The following is a 22,816-nucleotide window of genomic DNA, read 5'->3' as shown; positions in this document are numbered from 1 at the left end:
TGGTTTTATAACATTAGTTTCAATACGATATCTTAAATCAACGTATCAATGAATTCGTTTTTGATGGTCTATATGCATTAACACCCCTTCATTTCATAACCTCTAATCAACACTTACATTATACTCAATTCCAAATCTTTCAAAATGGATACAAAACTAATGCATTTGGAATGTGTTGGGTTTCTTAGCTTGTGCAAGCATTTGAACCACCTCTCTCATGGTTGGTCTCTCGACGTTGTGTTCTTGTATGCATAACATTGCCACGAAGAACACTTGTTTTGCTTCGTCGATAGGAGCCTTCTTAAGCCGCTCATCCAAGATCTTCCCTACTTCTTCCTTCTTCCCATTTGTTTGCATTCTCGACCAACGAACAATGTCCAATCCGTCTTCACCAAAGTCCCCTACCGGCTTTCGCCCTGTGATTAGCTCCAGTAGTACCACTCCATAACTATAAACATCGCTCTTCTCATCAATCTTTAATGTGTATGCATATTCTGTCACCACCAATCCCATATTGTTAAATTTTACAATTTTTTCTTAACCAATGTGAAGTGCAAGTGAAAGTGAAAGGAGATCTATTTCCATATACCATACACTTTAAACTTTATAGAATTAAGAGAAAGTGAAAGCTTTTAAATCCCCAATCTTGATACTTTCACATGCATGTTTTTATAACAGTTTTATAGGTCTAAATTCAGATCATCTAAAGTTTGACTTATTTAGTCTATAAATAAGTAGATAGATAGATATAGGTTATCTTGTTTATATATAATGGGTCAAATATATGTAAAATAGGACTAGATACAACATGTTGAAACTTGAAAGTGTCATTTCACTCAACATGTTGGATTATAACTTGAATTTTACAAAATTTGTAACACATTTGTTACACTTATATTTGAAAAAGATTGTTATATGTTGAACGAAAATGTTTGGGTCAACTCTTACTCAACCCATCCAAATCAAACCAGATAATTCAAGAACATAAGTGATCGTTGATATAACAAACCAATAACAAAGAGTAAACGAAGAGCTATACCTGGAGCAATATAGCCATATGAACCAGCAATAGCAGACATACACTCTGATGCACCACCATCTGCTTGCAAGAACTTTGCTAGTCCAAAATCCGCTACATGTGCTTCAAAATCTGAACTAAGTAAGATGTTGTTGGACTTAACGTCACGATGAATAATAAGAGGTGAACAATCATGGTGCAAGTAACAAAGACCCTTTGCAGCTTCGATAGCTATTTTAAGCCTTGTATCCCATTTAAGAACACACCCGCCTTTCTTTCCATGAAGGACTTCACCTAAACTACCGTTAGGCATGTACTCATACACAAGTAAATTTGTTTCCTTATTCGAACAAAGTGCCATTAACCTCACTATATACCGATGCCTAATACTTCCCAATGTTTGTATTTCTGCAGACAATCCACTGTCATGTGCACCGGCGTTATTGTTGCCTTTACTTGTTCCCAATTTCTTAATTGCTACTTGTTCGCCATTTGGCATTGTTCCACCGTAAACAACACCTGCACCACCTTGCCCGATAATGTTATTATCTTTCAAGCATTCCAAGATATCTTCACTACCAAATTCCAGCTTTTGGAACGCGGTGAGCTTCCATTTTGACTTAGAATGTGATGTTGATCTTATCTTTCGTGTTTTGATAACTGCTAATATAACAAATGCAAGTGAACATACTAAAAGTCCTAAAGCAAAAAGAAGCTTATATCTTGCAGGAACCTTTGTGGTTTTGTAATCAGCTTGATGGTTGGTTAGTAAAGGTGATGTAGACGACGAGTCATTACATGGGCGTTTTAAAAACGACCCGCATAGATTTGGGTTTCCCTCAAAAGATGTGGACTTGAAAAGAGAATATTGACCAGTTTCAGGTATTGAACCAGACAAGTTGTTATAAGAGAAGTCTGCCGATGTGAGGCTTTTCATGGAGCCAAATTCGATAGGCAGAGTTTGGTTCAAGTGGTTCCATGAGACATTGAGGTAATTTAGTATGTGAAGTTGTGACATTTGAGAAGGGATTGAATCTGTGAGTTCATTTTGACTAAGATCCAAGTAAGTTAAAGAAGTACAATGAGAGATTTCTAGTGGGATTGGACCAAAAAAATTGTTTTTACTCAAATCCAACTTTAGTACACTCTTTAACCAACCTATCTCTAATGGAACCTCACCCGAGAGCTTGTTACCATTCAAGAGAAGAATCTTGAGTCCCGAGAAGTTCCCAAAAGAAGATGGAAGAGTACCCGAAAAACGGTTGTTTGAAAGATTCAATTGGGCTAACAACTTCGATGGATTTGTGTTTGATGCTTGTAACTTTCCTGCCAAATAGTTGTTTTGTAACTCAACTAGAGACAACAATGGCAAGTACAAGAACCCATTTGGTAACGACCCGCTTAGATAGTTTTGACCCATTCGAACTCTGCTAAGTGACTTACACTTACCAAGATCATCTGGTAAAGGCCCGAAAAGAAAGTTATTGAATAGAATCAAAGTTTCCAACTTTCTTCCTAAGCACAAAAGCTTTGGAATGCTTCCTGTAAGCTTGTTAGTCGAAAGATCAAGACGTACAAGTTTACCATTATATCCTAACATTGGAGGAATTCTACCTGTAAAGTTATTATCCCAAAGATTAAGTACCTCCAAATTTGGTAACTCTCCAACAAAAATGGAGACATCTCCATGTAATCTATTCATAAAAAGATTCAAGGTTTTAAGTTCTTTTAGAGCAGATAATTCTGGAGGAACCTCACCAGTGAGCTGATTATTTGAAAGATCAAGAATCTTTAAGCTAACCAAATTGCAGAGTTCAGAAGGAATTGAGCCCATTAACCGATTAGTCTGCAAGAATAAAGTATCCAACTTTGTTATATTCCCTACTTCTTTTGGGATTTCGCCGTCTAGTCCACAGTTTGATAGATCAAGATGAATCAAATTCACTAGCTTTCCAAACTCAACAGGAATCCCACCATCAAACTGGTTGTAATAACCCAAAAGAAGCTGTTCTAAACTGGTCAGATTTCCAAGCTGCCTTGGTAACGAACCCTTTAAGTCGTTACCGCCCAAATGGAGAAATGTGAGCAGTTTCATATCTCCATAAGATGCAGGAATTTCTCCCGAAAAGTAATTCCCACCAAGGTTTAAGTGAGTTAAGCTTGTTAACTTGGTGATACTTAAAGGAAGTGAACCCGAAAAGTTATTGTTATAAGCATCAAAAACTTGAATATTCTTTAATGTTGTGAAATCAAACTCTAGACCTCCATTGAACATGTTACTTGATACGTTGAGAAAATGAAGTCGTCTTAGTTCATGAATCTTGATAGGAAATGGACCCGAGAAACCATTTCCAGGGACTGTGACATTTTCTAGTGAATGTAGTTGATTGATAACAGGTGAAAGAATGCCAGAGAGGTTTAAATTTGATATGTCGAGAGAGACTATGGAGAATGTTGTGTTGTTACAGACGATTCCGGTCCAATTTGAGCAAAGTGAGGAATAATGCAAGAGGTTCCAAGTGACCAAAGAAGGGTGATTAGTGACTGCAAAAGATTGTTTCAAAGAAACAAGAATTGAGGCTTGTTTCTTGAGTGAGTAATGTGAAATGGAGTGACAACTACAAATGAACAAGAGAAAGAAGACAAAATGTGAGAATGGTAGCTTCATTTTGGAAGCAATAAGCATAGTGATGAAGTCTTACAAGAACTATATGTGGTTTGATGAAGAATCTATAAAACAGATTGGTCTAGTGATGATTGAAACATTTGCTTTCATGCGTTCAAAGTTTGGATTTTTGTCAGAAAAATAACAGTATAGGAATTGATATATACAAAATAAGGTGGCAATCATGTCACGTCCTGAATAACGGGTTGTGGGTTGACGTAGTGATGTTACATCCAACCTACTTAATAAATAGGTTAGTCCAGTCGATGTTAAATCACAACCTAAGCGATAAAATTTATAAGTCAGAATTTATATCTGTGATACACATAAGTACAGTAATAAGATATGATATAATCTATATAAAAATAAGGTTACTCATATTAATCGTCGTTTTGTTTGGCGGATTAATAGAATATTTTCCTCCCTATGTGGTTCTCTGAAAATTCAAATGGCGTAACAGCATAAGTGCCGATAAGTGAGACGAACAGACACTAACTATTCAAACGTTAAAATAAAAATTACTTAAGTTTAACGGGTTGGCACGTAACAGGTTACAGATGTCAACCAAAACTCAACCCATATATTAAACGTGTCTCGTTATTACACAGATCTATTTAGTGTCAATCCAAACCGGTTTATATCATGTCATGTCACAAATCATGTAGAAAATTGGCATCCTCACAAAATACTAATGATGTTCTTGTAGATGTACGTATATTCCTGTCCTCTTAAAAAAATGTTGTGGGATTTAGGATCATCTTTAACTTTATGAGGTAAAGTAAAAGCAAAAGAAGATGCACTTCCACTGCCAAGATACCTTTTCATTCACCAAAATTCCCTCCAACATACTATTATTTTCACTCTTTAACACCTAAAAATTCTTCACTAAAGATAATGTTTGGTTTTAAATTTTAACAGACCTCTAGGTAATACATATACACGTTAAATTTTTAAATGTAGAGTTAAAAATATACATTGAGTACGGGTAGAATGTTTCAACTTGTTGAATACTTGATCACATGCTTATATACACCAAAAAAAAAATTATGCTATACAATTGATGTAATTATAAGTTTTAAATGCTTGTAATGCTTTCTTTGGCTTTGACAAATGCTTTATATATGCATATGTTTACAAGTGTGCGAGCACACACAAGTTACAAATTTATTCTTGCTTTCTTGAAACAGTCCCTCTACCTTGAGTAGATATATGATCATCAACATTGCTATTCAAAAAGAAAAAAAAAAAAGTCCCTCTACCTTGAGGTAGATATATGATCGTCAACATTGTTGTTTAAAAAGAAAAAAAAAATGATCGTCAACATTCTACCTCCCTAATACCTTGCTTACAATAATAATCAATAAAAACTGGTATTTCAAGCATAAAACCAATATAGTTAAAACAGGCTCTTGTCACTTTAGGCCACTCAAAAAGAAAAAGCAAAAGCAAAAGCAATGTCTTTATTCTACAACACTTTGTTGGGATTCATCCTTTGGCATGGCCCTGTGTCTGTGTGGGTTTGGGAAACTAATATTATGATGTGGTCAAGGATTCATCAAGACAAAGCCATCAGAAACTTGTATAGAATATTTTGATGTACAGATATCAATTTGGTCCCATCGGAGTCTTTTTCAATTGGGACAAAAGCCATAAGCACTACAAATCTTGTGTTAAAAAAAATTTACATAACTTTCACTTGTTTTCCTTTACATGCTTCAAAAAGACAAATTTGTAATATAAGAAATGAAACAGTCATGATTAAAAGGCAAGTTGAAGTGAAAAGATGAAGAGAAAAACCATAATATGTGTGGAACCAAAATGTTGGCAAATGGATGCATGCAGATGGAATAAGTAGTATTTTCAGTGGCAACAAATACTTGATAACCATGTCTGCACATTATATATAATGAATAATGATGATATTTGTACAAATTCAACCAATTATCATATTTGGAAACTTCCATTTGTCATCATAAAATCTTAACATGTGCACATACATCATCATCACATTTCATCAGTTATCTAGTGATAACGAAAAGGACTCGACTGGTCATATATGCACACTCGCTTTACAGTTTACACAATCCTTTGATTTGTGGATTTTGGTCTCGCTTTTGCCTCAGTAAAGGTTTTTTTCTTTTTTTTTTTTTTTTTTTTCTGATAGTTATTGGCATTGGTATAATTTTTGGTAAAAAAAATAATACTGAAAAATTACGGAAGACAAAAGGCGTTTACAAAGATTGGGTTAAAAGTATTCATGCATCACTTTCAACCTTGAGCAAAGAATATACTCCGAATGAGAAAAAGAAAAGTATGTTTGCCTGCACGAATCAAATTTTGGATAAGCACAACTGCAGATGCAAAATGCAACACAAATAATGCAACAGCTAGCACTTCTATCCTAGTGAACCCCGCATTACGAATGTGAATTTCCCCGTGTGTCTTCAATGCTCTGCGATAGACAAGGTTGAAACAAAACTCAGATTAGTCAAAATTATCTCAAGCCTAGAAGCCAACAATGATTAAATAAGTCACAAACCAGTCTTTTAAAGGATTTGCTTTGGGCTGCTATAGATGCATTTTCATCTGGCTTGGCACGATCAAGGGCCTGAGGAACAATGCAAAGATGTCTCAGCATACAACTTTAAAACCATAAGTGATCAAGTGGTGAATCTAGGCAAAATGAAATTGAAATGGGTAGGTTGTGTAACAGATCATAATGAGTTCTACGAGCTGGGTTACACAGTTTCCATTTCTCTAAGTTACATGTTTTAAAGTAGATAACTCTATCAAGCTGAATCAAGATACCAAATCAAGTGCACAGCTAGGATTGAAGGGTCAAAATTTATTTAACTTCAGCGCTATTAGGAGTAGCAAAACAGGAAGGTTGCATAACGCGTCAAAAAGGTTAAGTTCAGAACGGGTCCGAGTAAAAAAAGATCATTTTTAAAAACAGTCCAATCAGCTTGGGTCAAGAGCGGGTAGGATTGGATTGGCCCACTACTTTTTAATAGTTAGTATATTTTAAAGATGACTTCCTACAATTTATTGCTTTAACGTTTATAAACTTAAAAACTAAAATATTATTCATACAATATTATCCTTTTATTAATTAAAATTTTACTAAATTATATCAAATTAAAGATTGCAACAAAACTAATTCATATGATAAAACTGTGTTCTGTTCCAAAATGCTAAAGCCCAAAATAACCCATCTCCTTTTCTCTAGAAATCCGTCTTTTCAATGCAATCCGCCCAGAACACCCATTAAATTCCCAAACATTGGTGGCCACCATTGTTCAAAACCTATCCATCGATTCACATCATTGTTCACCACTCATCCACTTCCACAGGCAGTGGTTATAAGAGTACCGAGATATGTAGCAACAGAGGTGGCAGGCAGTTGGAAGTGGTGGCAGTGCATTTTTGTTGCAGCCTGCTGGACCCGTTATATCCAACTTTGCCATTGAACAATACAACTCACAGAAGCTAAAGTTTTACCAAGTCCCAAACTGGCTCAATTTTAATACAAGGGTCGTGACTTGCGATTGGCAGGTCTAGCCCAAACCATGACAATCCAATCCTACCTCAAAAATATAGAATTACCCCTACTTTGAGTGAACATGGCTGATTAACCCTATTACTTGAGTGACACTGTGTTCTTGCTGAGCTTCACAATTTTAAGAAAACATACACGGATGCGAAGATATCATTATCCGCAACAAAAAACAAAGAGACAATTGTGATTTGTGAAGATTATGAGATAAGCTCAATGTTGCATTATCACATAAACTATCCCAAGGCATAAACAAACCAAGTTGGCCAAGTCCAACTCCCACCATTTCACCCACCTTTCTTTCTCTATCTTCACTTATATACACTAATGATGCCATTAACGGTGCACTCAGAGTTCTAGGAATTCTTGCATTTGTATTAGAAGCTGTTAGGCTTTCAAACCATGAATGATAAGGGCATTTCTTTCAAACATTGGTTAAAAAAAACCTTCAGATATATGCATTAATTAAGAAGATAATAAGAAAAAAATGAACTCTTAAGATAACTATACTCTAACAAATAAAAGTGATATATAAATTCAAAAGATAACATGGTAATGCATTTAAGTATTTAACAATGAAAGCCTAAAAGGATAAGCATAAGCATAAGCAAGAGCTTACCTGGATTAATGATTCTACTCGACGTCTCATACGAGTGTGCATGAAGCCTTCTGAACACTGTTACCAAAATGCAAAAGAAAAAATAAGTGTCAGTTAACACTGGGTTCATTTTGGTTTGTGTATTTGTTTGACTCTTAAATACATGGTGTCAGTCACATGAACAAAATGGTTCATGATTGTAAAATGACATGATAGTTCACCCTGTATAGGTGGAACATGTGAAAGAATTCAAAAAAATTAAGGAAAAGAAAACAGAAGTCTCACCTTCACATGATAGTTCACATATGCATGGAAGGTTGATAAATTCCAAACGGTTTTGTCCAGTTTTTTTCCTTCTACATGGCGTGGGGAGATAACTGGATTTGTCAAACACGCAATAAATTAGCTTATGTGTGGCTGACATATAAATAAAAACCCTAAAAGGTTTCAGCAATACCAAATGAAACAAAACCAGCATTTGCAGACAATGCTTGTTGAGGAGCGTCCTTCAGTTCACTAGGGGGAGAAGAAGACCACAAACAAGCAGGGGCATTATTAAGTCCAGCACTACGCCTTGCTTCCACAAACTCCTGAAAAAATGAAACACATGTTTAGTTTATATCATCAATTTGACTAGGCCAAGAACACCTATTACTGTTCCAACCAAGACACAACATTTGTAAATGTTTCCAAAAAAAAGGAGTTCTAACATGTTGCAAGTTAGATTAATAGGTTAAAATAAGCAATTTAGAAAACAGGTTTAGAAGTGTAAGCTGAGAAGATACATATCCAATATGTCCTTGTCAACATCCACATTCAGGTATGGATGTAATTATTCCCATTTCAAGTACGCTAGACATAGAGCATTAGGTTACCAGAACAAACATGCAACTGTAAGATGTCTTTCATGGTATCAGCAAGTGTTTACAAGTTAATGTCTAACTACTCTATTTTGTAGAGTAAATAAACAAGAAGATTCGTGCTTAATTCCGACTATATCCATATACTTTGCTAGCTCCTCTGAGCAATATAACGTTCCATCGTCCGTAAGGTTTTGTATAGACTCCAAACTAATTTTATTCATTGAAACACGAGTTAACATAAAAAAGAGATATTCAGGTCCTAGAACAAAGTATATGAGGCAACCAACACTAAAAAATCATCAAAAATATGTTGCAAATAACTAAAAATCAACAATTGTCATCTCTAGACAATTGACCAAGAGCGATAAATACCAAACGGAATGTTAGACCTAAATGTAGTATGTAGATAGAGGTCTAAAGGTGTTTATGGATGTGACATAGCTCAAAATTCTGAAAAAAAGAACAACTTAAAACATAATGCAGGTGGAACATGATGTGAGTTTCTACCCATGTCCCATATAGCATTCTCACTCAGGTTTTTACGCACAAACAGAACATCCGACATTTATAAAACAAATACAACTTGTGCCAATGATAACAGATGTCCCAAGTTCCTAAGTAATATAATCAAACCAAAATTAATATTTCTTCAGTAGCACTATTTATAGATAACGTCATAACGAGTAGGAATACGATTTAATCAGCCAGTACCACCACCCAAAATAGTAGTGAGATTGGCTAGTTTGACTGGGACATAAGTGAAGTGTTTGAACGTAAAACAACAATACACGTACGATCGAGTAAACTAATCGTAGTCCAAAGAGACCAAATTATTGTAGTCCATAAAAATTCTTTATGCCGTTCTAAAAAAAAAAATTTTTTTAAAAATAAATAGATAAAAAAAAGTTGAAGTTATATGGGATTACTTAGAAATATAGGCTATAAACAAGTTCTTAAGCAACGTTATGTTAGGAACAATTGGGTTGCACAGCGGAAGCAAAACAGAAAATAAAGAAGAAGAACACGAGAATATAACGTGGTATCTCACACAAAGTGTGTGAACTAATCCACGGCTGGAACTAGGGTTCAATGACACAGAATTACAATACAATAGACCAGTATATATAGGAGACAGCTAGGGTTTACAAACTTGGTCCCCAAGAAACCTAATTAGAACCAGCCTTTTAATTAAGGCTTAAATAAAAGCAGCCGGCCCGAATTAAAACAAGCCCAAACAAGGACTTCACGCCTAACAATCTCCCACTTGAAGACCTTGCGAAAAACTTCAGCCCGCCTTTCAAGCAAACAATATCCTGGTCTAAACAGTAATCCAAAAACACATGGAACAGAAGAACAGGTCCAGCTCAACGAACAAACCAAACTTCAAACCATAGCACACCTAGTTGCAGCGGACCCCCACTTATTAAAAAGAAGGCCCCGTTGGAGCCTCAGATGGCCCCAACACGGTCTTACCAGACATCAGCTTCACATCCTCAATCCCATCTGACTCCCACAAAGTAGATTCAACACTTCTTAGAGGAACACTCTCCAACGACGGTATCTCAGGAGAGATTTCATTCGGATCCCTAGTCTTTCGAACCCAACGTAGATTCCCTGACTGTGTCGAGCTACTCCCACTGTCACGAAACTCCCGTACACGTTTAGACTTCCGAATACGCTCAAGCAGATTACCTGGAGTCCCGGAGTTCTTTACCGTCGACCAAACTCGTTTAACTACCGAATCAGCGATTCCAACTTTGGCGTTCGTCTTAACAGGGGTGGTCACTTCCCCAGACGAAACAGGCACAATACAACGAACTTTTCATGAAACCGCTAGCAATAACTCGATGTTTCTCGAACACTGTCCACTTCCCTCCACCAAACTTCACATCAAAACCCAGATCATCCAATTGCCCAATAGAGATTAAACTTGTCTTTAGCTCTGGAACGACCCTCACGTTAAGCAAAGTCCAGGTAGTACTGAAAGAAGTATCCAAGACAACATTACCTATGCTAGTCACATCAAGAACCTTACCGTTTTCAAGCCTAACCTTGCCAAAATTGACCATTTTAACATCCTGCATGCAATCAGCACTGTGGGTGGCATGAACTGATGCACCAGAATCCATGACCCAAGGTTCCACACTACTAAGTACCAGTGCATCACCATCATCTGAATCAGAAGCACTCTTAAAAGCAGAATTCAAACCTTGATCGGAGTTATTATTATTAGGATACGAACTCCTAAGATGCCTTGTCTCGTTGCAGTCCCAACAACGCACACTTGGCCGAGTTCTAGATGGACTCCTGCCATGACCCTTGCCACTATTCCTGCTGTTCCCCTTCTTGCCAACATGTAACATCTCAGAAGAAGATCCCGACTGAGTACCCCTCCGGCGAATGTCTTCACCCAATACCAAATCGCGAATCTTTTCAAATGTCATATCATCGGTTCCCACCGAGCTAGTAATAGTTGTCACCGTCCCGGACCAACTATCTGGCAATGAAGATAGCAATAGTACAGCCTTAGTCTCATCATCAAACTCTATCTCAACAGAAGACAATCTGGACATGATCGAGTTCAATTTGTTAATGTGCTCGGTTACTAAGCTCCCCTCTTTCATTCTCATGGTAAATAGCTCTCTCATCAGGAATACCTTATTAGCAGCAGACGGTTTCTCATACATATTTGACAACGCCGACATCATACCACTGGCAGTAGTTTGAGACATGATGTTGTAAGCCACGTTTCTCATCAAACTCAGTGTAATAACCCCTCTGTCTTTCTTATCCTTCGTATCCCAAAGAGCTGCCTGTTCTTCATTCATCTTCTCCGGTTTTTTACCAAGAACCATGTCCAGATCCTTTTGACCAAGTAATGGTTCAATCTGCATCTTCCACCAACTAAAATCCGAACCGTCAAACTTTTCAATCACAACTTTTCCGTCTTCAGCCATAATGACAAACGAAAAATAAATAACCAAAGTTACCCGGCTTCAACTTAGTTGATTAACACCCGCCAACAAGAATCAAACAAAAAAAAAAAACAATAACAGCAACCTTATATCTTCCAAACGATCAGTCAACAACACCCCCCCAAAAAAAAACAAAACGAAGACCCTAAACCCGAGATCAACAGCAGCAGTCGGCTGCAAACAGCGGCGGTTTTTGGTGATGTACAGCAGCGGAACAGCAGCAACAGCTGCAAACCAGCTTCAAATAGATCTGACAGGAAGAAAGCAGCAGTTCCAGCAGCAGCAGAAAACTGCAAACAGCAGCAATAGCAGCAGAACAGCAGGAACAGAACCAGAACAGATCAAAACCGAACAGTAACAGCAGCAGCCACAACCGAATTTCAATCAAACTGATCTCAGAAACAGATCTGATCAGTAGCAGAACAAGATCAGCGAACAAAGGGGCAGAAAACAGTCCCTTAATCGCGAATTCAGCAGCCACGAACAGAATCAAAGCAGCCTAAGCTCTGATACCACTTGTTAGGAACAGTTGGGTTGCACAGCGGAAGCAAAACAGAAAATAAAGAAGAAGAACACGAGAATATAACGTGGTATCTCACACAAAGTGTGTGAACTAATCCACGGCTGCAACTAGGGTTCAATGACACCGAATTACAATACAATAGACCAGTATATATAGGAGACAGCTAGGGTTTACAAACTTGGTCCCCAAGAAACCTAATTAGAACCAGCCTTTTAATTAAGGCTTAAATAAAAGCCAGCCGGCCCGAATTAAAACAAGCCCATACAAGGACTTCACGCCTAACACGTTATAGTAAACAAGATGGAGATTACAGACCTATGCTCAAGCTCAGCCTAGATATGAACATCCAGTTTAAACAAACAGACCTTTCTGACATACAAGAAATATATGTAAAATCTGTTAATTGAAAGGGGGATGCTATGATAGTATGGTGCAAGCAGTCAACAGCTATGGACCCTTTAAAACATCAATAGCATAAGATCTCAAACCAACCAACAATATAGTTAGACTACTAGACTACTAGAGGGGCACTTGATTATCACATACAAGGTTTGATATAAGATGCATAGTGATCAAATATACAAACTAACAAAGGACTCTTCTAGAGACCATATAGCAAATCCTTCAATGTCTAACATAAAGTCCGGCAAATGATGTAGATCGGGCTACATCATTGATGTCTAAAAGGCCAAATACGAACTACTGCATATACCTTGATAGAAACTTAGAAACTTGAAGTAATAAAAAATGAAGTTTTCGTAGCCTAGGGTAGTGCAAAAGCTAGATTTGAACATTCTGCTATGGAACTTGTAGCGGTATTTGGCTAAAGACGGTGTTAACTAAGCTAAGTCAATAGCCGCGCGACCAACCTAAATAGCACAGCAATGACTTTGCAGTCCGGAAATACCAGTACATGTCATCCATAAACAACCAGTGGATACTTTTACAAAAGCCTTACCCAGATACAGTATAAAAAACTTAGGGATCCTTGTTGGATAGCCATGTTCAAGAACCTAGTTACTATTCTTAGGCGTCTCTTGTTTTCAGTAATTATGATACTAATTTCTAAAAAGTGATTAGATTCTTCTTATCACTAAAGTTCTAGAAATCTCTTTATGCATTCCTCATTTCTCTTGACTTATATGTATAAACGGGTCACTCTCTCCATTTCGAGAGTTATGAGATCTTTCTAATCAAGTCCTCTACATCCAGAAACATAGCATTACACAATTTATTGCCTTCTACATAGCAAACAATAACCAAAACACTTTTGTAATTACCTGTAGAAATGATGTTGCAAGTACGGTATCAACGGAATCATTAAATCTCATAGGAAACACAACAGTCGCCTTTTCTACCTGCCACGATATTCAACATGTATTTAGTATAATTTTAAGCAAATGATTTATAAATGGTACCAAAATATCACATCATGAGATCATGATTGTTCATGACATCATTACTAATTAAAGAGGCCTAAGCTCGCATTTCAATAGTAACAACCTAGAAAAAGAAATGACTCTTGCAAATCGCTGGGTCCAAAACTTCATCCTTGTAATGTGAGCGGCAGTTATGTCCTCGTTACTTGGTGGCCACATTCTTGCCCAGTACCAAGTCTGAATTACATTTAGTGTTGTTCTCTATACTTTTGATAATGCTTGATCTTGACTTAGCATCATAATTGATGCAATGGCTATTTTTTGTATAAGATATTACCTAGTTTAGAACTTTTCAGTCAGGGTCTTTAGTTTTTGAGATCTGGGTCAATATTATTTAGGAAAGAAATCTAAAGTGAGCCAATCCTACTCTAGTTTTTTCTACCCTTAGTTTGCTTTTAGGATATTCATCAAAAGCAACAACTTCAACGATGTAATTCTTTTCAACTTATTTGCTTATATAAAACTCCTCCGCTTAACCGAAAGAGACAGCTAACAGTAATGGTTAGTAGCACAGTCTTCGGCTTAACGCGGCAAATAATATAACCAATCAACAAATTCATACAAATTTGTAGTGAAATAATGAATCTGGGAGTCAATTCTAAACATAAAACTAGCAATCTAAACTTACCAATAATTAGTTATAGCATTTGTATGTACGAACTATATGCAATTCTATCTGCAACTAGATCCCGTTTTCAGCAGATAAATTTCACTTCTAGAATTTAAATCATCTAAGGCAATAAGCTTCAAGGTTTCAGGCAAGTAGGCAACTTTAGCCCCAAAGAGAAGATGCGTGACTCTCACAACAGGAACTTTCATCAAACAATTATGTATTTATCAAACACATGAATTCATCAATGGAAAGGTACTAGTAAGCTTTATACATTCTTACCTTTAGCTTTCAAAAATAACCATTATAAAGAAATCTGTAGCAAAGCTTAGTGGTAACAAATGTTCTATGTTATCCATGTAAAATGTGCTTTTAGACGTACGCTACTACAATGGCTTCTTCTAAAAGCTAATTAATTTTAGAGAAGTCACAAATCTCAATCACTCTGGAAGAGAATATTAGGTTACAGCATCAACAGATAATACCTACACCACTAATCTGATGCTTCTATAAAATAAAAACAAAACCCTCCATAACGCATCTGAATACAGATCCAATTCTAAAGGAGTGTCACCTGAGTGGTTTGCAACACCTAATATTGCAATGCCAACTGGTGAATGCTCAATAACGTAATAGATAATAGGATGAAACCTAATAAACGTTATCCAATTTCCCTTTGTAAATTTACTTAAGTGCTACATATTGCTGAGTTTGTCAATGGCTTTAGAATTTGTACACATTTACTATTGAGGATTCATTAAGTTTGCTTAATGAACTTCCTAATCAGTATGTGTTTTGTTATTTAATCTGACATGATTCGAAAAATATATTGTTAATCTATAATGTGCCGCCAACACTTCCAACTACTGGGATTGAAAAAGGCCCTTGACTACAAACATGATCTGTGAGTTTGATCCCATTGATCAGATAAACTATCAAGAGTAAGCAGCTACCGTTATCATGTTATATGAAGCAATAAGCCAACCATTATTTATAAATAGACTCGTTTATACAGATATAATATAGCACCTGTGGAAGAAGAAAGAATGATTCATTTGGTCGGTGCACAAGGGGGACAAGAACTCCAGCACTGGAAGGCACAGACCTGGATGCTAGGCGCTTCAAAATTACTCGTAATGGAGCACCCATTACCACCTCCCTCACAGATGCAATTTTAACCAAAAGCGCTTGTCTATTCTCTGCAACATCGTGAAGTAACAGTATCATTTTACCATTTATCACCTCTAATCAAGGAAATTATACGCATGTTATCAACTATTTAGTATACAGAATGTAAGCATTACTGTTCAGATACACACACACACACATGTGTATATATATCTATATGCAGCACTTTAAAAATCCTGTTGTTTAGACACAAATGTTATCAGCAGTAACCATAGATCCTCGTATAATGTTTTTCAAGTCACACGTGATAAAGGTAAAATGATGAGAAATGGTATCACAACAAATGGGGATGTGAGCTATAAGGAATCATTAAGGATAGGACATTTAGTGCCATTGACAAATTAATCAAGATCGTGACTCCAACTCAATCAAGAATAGATGGATGGAACATGAATTCATGATGATAATAAGCTTATGTATCTACATCTCGTCCTAAACTTAAAGTATGACAACCTTGCCAAACTTCCTTCTTTTGGGTTTCACTCCACCATTGGTTAACCACAATTCCACGGGGTTACACAAAGATCTCCTTCCATGTAAACCGTATAAATCTGCTATGAAAGTATGTGTGGCTCCTAGAAATTGTTTTCAAATAAGATATGAACCTTGCAAGAACTTATAATCTATAGAGTAATCATCAGCATTTTGAAATGTTTTTTCAGAATGTTACCACACTAGTACTTGCTCTTATGCAAACAGTTGGATGGACAAAACATTTAAAATTTTAAATTAATCCCCATGTCACACTACGGCAACAGATTGCAATTAACCTCGGTCAGTTTGGTAAAGGAGAATGACACCAAACGATAGTTGAACTCAACGTACTTAAACATCATATAGTACATGTAACTAACTAGTATCTACATGTTTTGTTAACATGTTTATTTAGATGATCATGCATGAAAGAAGGGAGGAGCATAATTAAGGATGAAATGCAGTCATGCAGATACTGACATATAAGCAATAAGCCAGAAACAAAACGGAAATCTGAAAGATAAATAAATCATGAACAATCTAGGCAATTGGTAGCAATAATTTTATGTCGATGCAAACTTAATATGACCTCAGAAAGGGAACTCGTTAAACCTTCATTTGGAGGAAGTTTGGACAAGTTAAGTTTAACTGTGAGATTAAAACCATCTCTTGGAGGATCAAGAATATGAACAACTGTCCCATAAGCCGCTTTTATAGCCTCAATGGCGCCAAGTGGAAGTCCGTTTGAGAAGGCAGTTTCTGGAGGTGGAGTCGGGAGTGATACTGATAGATGCAGAAGATGTGGATTCTTTATTGATGCCTGTAAGAATTACATGAGTCAGTGCGCTGACCATCAAACATTCTAGTTCTTGAAGTTCAATAACTAGATAAGTATAACATATCATCCGTATTTAACAATATCAAGTATATTTCCCGTATTATTCAATTATTCAATTTAAGAAAGCATGTGAACAATATTGTGTGGCTAACCTGAATATGATACCGAATGTCATCAAATTCAACCCAATGGCAGTCCAACTCAACTCCTTTCTCGATACTGTAGGACAAAGAAAGAGAAGTTACTAACTGTGGTAGATGATAGGGTACATCTAAAGCTACAGTGTACATAACATCTACTTTAGAAAAATGACTAGGGGATAAGTCTCCATGCCTTAAATCCACAAATATATTGGAGGATCATTAACAAAAAATGAAGCTATTGTGTTCGGAAAATGCCAAAGAGCATGGAAAGTCATAAAGGAACATCAAACAAAAATCCCAAATTGTTGAAAGTAGTCTTTGCCTCTTTAAACTGATGGTAAATGTATAACCAAGCCACGACGGACTAACCTGATGGTAAAAACAATCACTTCTAACGTATGTCCCGGTCATTCCATAAGGGTAAATAGTATTCTTCTATTCAAACTTGTATTCACAAAAGGTAACCAGTTGGTCTGACAGAAAAAAAAAAAAAAAAAAAAATAGAAGAAAAAAAACCACTATCCACCTGCTACTAAATGGCTAAACCCATTCCAGATTCTACACATCGGCGAAAAACATCAACAAGCTTTACGTATAACAATTGGTCAGGATCTTAACAAAGAATAACAATCTACCATCAATATCTATCCCAATTCCCATTTCATGAGACTGCATACATATTTCTTATCATTTTAAACCGCCATTATCAGCAACCTCTAATACTGTCACTACCATCATAACACATTCAAAATAGATAAATATAAAATGGCCAGACGTCCTAAAAGGCTAAAACAATCAAGGAATCCTCAAAACCGATTCGCCTTTGCAGCATTACAAGTTTCATTTCTTTTCTTCCTTAAAAACAAACCGTATATATCCCTACTCCTAAATTACGCCAAAATATTCCTAAAAAAATCACTTATGCAAGGGACGGAATACCGGACTTCACCCCAATCTTTTCTATTCAATTGTATGTTCAGATATTAGACATCATAATGAAATGCTAACTTACTTACAGTCACACCTAAAATCCACAATGTGAAAAAAATCCATTGATATAGTCAAAGCTAGGGTTTCAAGCATGTACCGTATACGGAATTATCGAAAAACAATAACATTTCGATATACAAACTAAATAAATGCAGAAAAGAGAGTAAGCGAATATAAGATAGATATAGATAGAGATAGATTAATAGATATAGAGGAAATAATTACTTGTGAAGGCGGTTAGTTAAGATCTGTAGGAGATATCTAGACTGAGACTGAAGTAATATCATCGTCTGTATCTATCTATCTATATATCTATATCTATATGTATACTCACGCATCTCTACACATCATCAATTCAATATCTTGAAATAATGATGATAATGTGTGTGGAGATGCAGTGATCAACTTCCGTCTCCTTCAATCACTACGGAATCTGTATTATATGTATATATGTATACAAGGGGGGTGAGACGGAAACGATGATCAATTTTGATTGTGTTATTAAAAAAGAGACGACGATGGAATATTGGAATTGGAGATGGAGAATATAAATTTTCCCCTCTTTGATTTTCCTACACGTTACTTTGTCATTTGTATTAGGTTAAAAGGGTAAATTTGCCCTCTAAATTAATGTAAAGATTAATTTTGTCATATTTTAACTAATACCTAGGTACAATTTTGTGGATGAGTGTGTTGCTGATTAAGATTGGGTTGCTGACTAGGAATAAAGAAGGGTATATCAATCGATTTGCTGATTAGAAATATGTTCTCGGCCAAAGTAGGATATATCAATCGACAAACATATCTTTCCACCAAAAGGATAGCAAATGATTGAACAAATTTAATAATCAGTGTATTCTTCTCACCCAAACAAGCAACTCTGTGAAAAAGATAATAAATAGTGAAACAAATCTAATAATCGGTGTTTTCTTCCTACATAAACAAGCAGCTCTGTGAAAAAGATAGCAAATGGTGAAACAAATCTAAAAATCGGTGCCTTCAAATACACAAGTAACAATTAAAATCAGGTTTTATCTTTGTTTTTCACTTTGAGTTTTTTTTTCAACCAGTGTTTAATTTTTTTTTTTGTTAAGGTAGTTGTTTTCTTTGTCATATACTTAATTAGAATTTACTAAACAAACTTTTTAAGTGATATTGAAATGCCTCTTTTTTACGATTTTGATATTTGTTAATTTAATCACATTTGTTTCGTGATCTTTATGTGATATTTTTGTATATGCTTTCTTTTTTATTGAAGAATGGGTGAACAAGTGATAATATTCAAATACACTTTTCATGTTGGTAGAAACTTGAGCTTTATGCCATTCAAATACGAGGGGGTAGAGTGGAGACATATGAGAGTTTTGATTACTTTACATGTTGGTATCGGTTTGTAGAATTTATAAGAAGCTTTCGGTATGAGAATGTCAAAAAGGTTTACCAACAACAAACATTAGGAACCATAATAAATGCTCATGAGGATTTGAAGCATATACATGATTCCGAAACGGCCTGGGCAGGTTTCTTGTTGTGTCATTCAAATAAGGGATGTGTTTTTTTCTTAGAACATGGCGAGGAATATAGCAATTTTAATCCAAGAGTTGGTGAAGCAGATGTGAAGCTGTTGGGAAGGGAACTAGACTGATACCTAATGATGAAACAAGAATGACAAATGATGAAACAAAAAATGTAGACGATGGAATAAAAAAGGTAGATGCCAATCCCATTGATCATGATGATGACAATAACATTGAAGAAGATGATGATTTTGTACTTTCGACTGATGAGGAATCTCACAAAGATATGAAAACGGACGATTCTTCTAACAAAAATCAAGAGAGAGTTGATGGATATGAAACCGAGTACATAAATTCCGATGATGGTGGGGAAATTGACTCGGAAATTGATGAGGGTGGTGAAGGTTCCATACCTAATATTAGGTTTAGGCGAAGTTTGATCCGAAGAAAATCCCCCCTATGTTTGAAGTTGGGTTAATGTTTGATGATGTAGAACAGCTGAAGGAGGCATGTGTTGAGTACCCTGTTTTTCATCATTGAAATTTGTGGTTTAAGAAGAGTGATAGAAAAAGATTACAAGTTAAATGTAGAGATGGCTACCCTTTTCATATATAGGCATCATGAAAATTTGGATCAATTTCAAATTAAGAGATTAAGAAATAAACATAAATGTAACAAAAGCTGGAAGTCGAAGTTAGTAAGTGCAAGATATATTGCATTTAAGTTTCAGAAAACCATCATGGAGACACATAGGCTTAAACTTAAGGATTTGAAAGAGAAGGTGAAAAGCGACTTGAAGGTTAATGTTAATGTGCATCTATGTAAAAAGGCGAAGAAAATCAAAGGTGAACTTGATGGTAATATCCCTCAAGAAAATGGAATGTTGAGGGACTATGCTTTAGAATTGCTAACTAAAAATCCTCAAAGCACAATAGTTATTGATAGTGAACCTAGTCCAGACTTGACATATAACACATTTAGGAGGATGTATTTTTGTTTTGATGCATGCAAACGAAGGTTTCTAGAGGGATGTAGACGAATATTTGGGGTGGACGGTTGGTTTCTTAAAGGTGATGTAAAGGGTGAGATTCTAAGTGCAGTCGGTCGAGATGCGAATGATCAAATGTTTTCTATTGCGTGGGTCGTTGTAGAGGTTAAAAATAAAAACTCAAGAAGACTTGGGTATGGTTGATGGAAACGGATGGAGTATATTATCCGATCAACAAAAGGTATGAAACTAATTAGTAACATACTTTTCTACTATTTCGGTTAACTTTTGTCTAGTTTTACACAACTATTCATTTTTATCTGACACAGGGTTTGATTCCAGCTATTGATTTCATCTTTTGAAACGTTGAACATAGGCTTTGTGCAAGACATGTTTTAACTAATTGGCAGCGAAGGTTCCCGGGTGATACAATGAAAGGTATGTTCTGGAAAGTCGCTCACAGTACAACAAAAAGACAGGTGATTGATGCTTTGGATGAGATAGAAGAGTTTTGTGGCCGCGATGCTAAAGCTGACTTGTTATCAATTGATCCATCTTACTCGTGCAAGGCTTTTTTCAATACACACATTAAGCGTGATGCCATACCTTTGAAAAAAAAATTTAATTTTTCATGGATTGAGTTAATTAAAAAAAGAATAAAAAAAGTGAAAAAATGAAAAAAAATCAAACAAACGGGCTAAAAGAAATAAAAAACCGGACCTTCTCTTCAATCTCTCCTTAAGAACATTCTCTCTCGATTTTTACCCATATTTATTATATTATATTATATGAAAAAATTATCTATTCTTTTATTTTTAAAAAATAATTGCACAAAACTTATGTTATAAATAGCTTAATTGCTCTTAACAAAATCCCGGATCTAAAATGAATTATAAGAAATCACTCAATTTGTTTTGATGATTTAATTTACACTTTCAACTTTAATGTAATAATTTACCCCTTAAACTCTTTTTTATTATTATTATTATTAGAATTTCTTGGCTCCCTTCATTTTAGAAAATAACTACAATAAAATAACATTAGAAATGACCTAATTGTCCTTAGTAACGTCTTTTTAATGGATAGGGTAATTAAAAATTACTCAATGCCCATAATGAATTAATTTACACCATAAACACTTATCATACTAATTTACACATCATGCTCTTATTTTTAAAATAATTTAACCAACATCATTCGATACTGTCACCGCTACCAATAGTTGCCTCCATTGACATGTGTCACCCTCACCACACCATTCCCGTCGCCACATTATGCGAGTGCCGTGTTAGTATATGTTAAAATATCTGCACTACCAACATACAATAACTACATTTGCACCAATGTACAACACTCAGATACCGTCACTACCATCAATAGCCGTCGCCATCACCACCACATTATGTAGCTAACGTGCTAGTAATAACTAAAAATAGAATTTGTCAAACTGATGTGCAAAATCGAGCTTTAAATTTATAAAACTAAAACTACCTAAAAACTCACTACTACGCACTCACGGGCAGTGGACCCGATCGTTTGTAATATAGTTAAGAGATAAGTCTGAGTTCGTTCTCAGGGATTGGAAATGATTAGTTGCTTATGAAATGGTTTGGAAAATGGGTGTTGCTTTGAAAATCCTCTTGACAATTAAAGTAAAATTGGTTTGCAAAATAATTGCATAAATTTAAAAGGAACTTCAGTCAATATAATTAAAAGTCATCCACCTTGACTTCCCTCGACTTTAAATGTGATTGCATTTAATTAAGAACAAATTCTCTAGAGTTTAAAGATAATCGTGACAAGATTAAGGTGCTCACATGGTACCACCAACCGTGAACAAAATACCGAATCACCTAACTGCTAGTTAAATTACCCAAGCTGGTACCACCAAAACTAAGGCAATTCTTCCAACAATCAGTTTTATTGACTATCAAATTATCACTTGATCCTATGTGACAATAACGTGGTACCACCAACCGATATCAATCACGTTGACAAAATTAATCTTTTCTTAAAATGATATTCACTATCATACCATGAACTAGTGATAATTACTTATAGACAAGTAACCGTTTTAAAATCACATACACATTCAACTGGTACGACTAACGAAGAATTATATGCAACCAATATCAAAATTAATTAATAAAAAGAATTAACATCATCAAGATCACAGAACAACGATAATTGAATAAACTCTTTTGAATTAAAAATGTTGCAATCACATTATCCGTCTCGTTTCATCAAGGTGGATGATTAAACGTTTAGCCACTCATGATCAATCCACAATAATAAATAAAATAGAAGAGAAACATGATGTACCAATCGTTTGATGAAAAATAAATTGCAAGACAGTAAGTAGATACGATCTAGATGGGTGCCCGTGAATCTTCAACGAATCTGCCTAAGAAATTATCTTGATTGGAGGGTG

General features: G+C 35.6%; 2 protein-coding genes across 3 annotated transcripts; both read right to left on the bottom strand.

Moving 5' to 3' along the window:
* LOC122588798 (leucine-rich repeat receptor-like serine/threonine-protein kinase BAM3) lies at positions 1-3,763 on the bottom strand. 2 transcript variants are annotated; one of them, XM_043761003.1, is made up of 2 exons: positions 1,040-3,729; positions 1-494 (listed from the first exon to the last, which is right to left on the bottom strand). In XM_043761003.1, the coding sequence occupies exons 1-2, from the start codon at positions 3,702-3,704 to the stop codon at positions 157-159; spliced, it is 3,003 nt and encodes a 1,000-aa protein (XP_043616938.1). In that variant the 5' UTR covers positions 3,705-3,729; the 3' UTR covers positions 1-156. The 2 variants fall into 2 exon arrangements, with proteins under 2 accessions (XP_043616938.1, XP_043616939.1); XM_043761004.1 differs by having other exon boundaries at positions 332-448; positions 1,040-3,763.
* Positions 3,764-5,560: 1,797 nt separating this feature from the next.
* LOC122589759 (actin-related protein 2/3 complex subunit 2A) lies at positions 5,561-18,433 on the bottom strand. Its single transcript, XM_043762085.1, has 10 exons — positions 18,106-18,433; positions 16,900-16,966; positions 16,522-16,729; positions 15,277-15,446; positions 13,479-13,556; positions 8,295-8,427; positions 8,123-8,214; positions 7,859-7,915; positions 6,223-6,291; positions 5,561-6,135 (listed from the first exon to the last, which is right to left on the bottom strand). Exons 1-10 carry the CDS (start codon positions 18,165-18,167, stop codon positions 6,100-6,102), a joined length of 972 nt encoding a protein of 323 aa, XP_043618020.1. The 5' UTR covers positions 18,168-18,433; the 3' UTR covers positions 5,561-6,099.
* Between the last annotated feature and the right edge of the window lie 4,383 nt (positions 18,434-22,816).

This window comes from Erigeron canadensis, chromosome 2 (genome assembly GCF_010389155.1).
Source record: "Erigeron canadensis isolate Cc75 chromosome 2, C_canadensis_v1, whole genome shotgun sequence".
NCBI lineage: Eukaryota > Viridiplantae > Streptophyta > Magnoliopsida > Asterales > Asteraceae > Erigeron > Erigeron canadensis.
Note: the sequence above shows the minus strand (reverse complement) of the source record. Positions and strands in the feature narration are given on the sequence as shown.

Coding starts and splice junctions, on each gene's coding strand:
- LOC122588798 (XM_043761003.1), bottom strand. CDS start 3,704: ATGCTTATTGCTTCCAAAATGAAGCTACCATTCTCACATTTTGTCTTC. Junction 495..1,039: donor ATATGGCTATATTGCTCCAG/GTATAGCTCTTC, acceptor TGGTGGTGACAG/AATATGCATACACATTAAAG.
- LOC122589759 (XM_043762085.1), bottom strand. CDS start 18,167: ATGATATTACTTCAGTCTCAGTCTAGATATCTCCTACAGATCTTAACT. Junction 16,967..18,105: donor TTAACTAACCGCCTTCACAA/GTAATTATTTCC, acceptor TTTGTCCTACAG/TATCGAGAAAGGAGTTGAGT. Junction 13,557..15,276: donor CATTCTTTCTTCTTCCACAG/GTGCTATATTAT, acceptor ATATCGTGGCAG/GTAGAAAAGGCGACTGTTGT.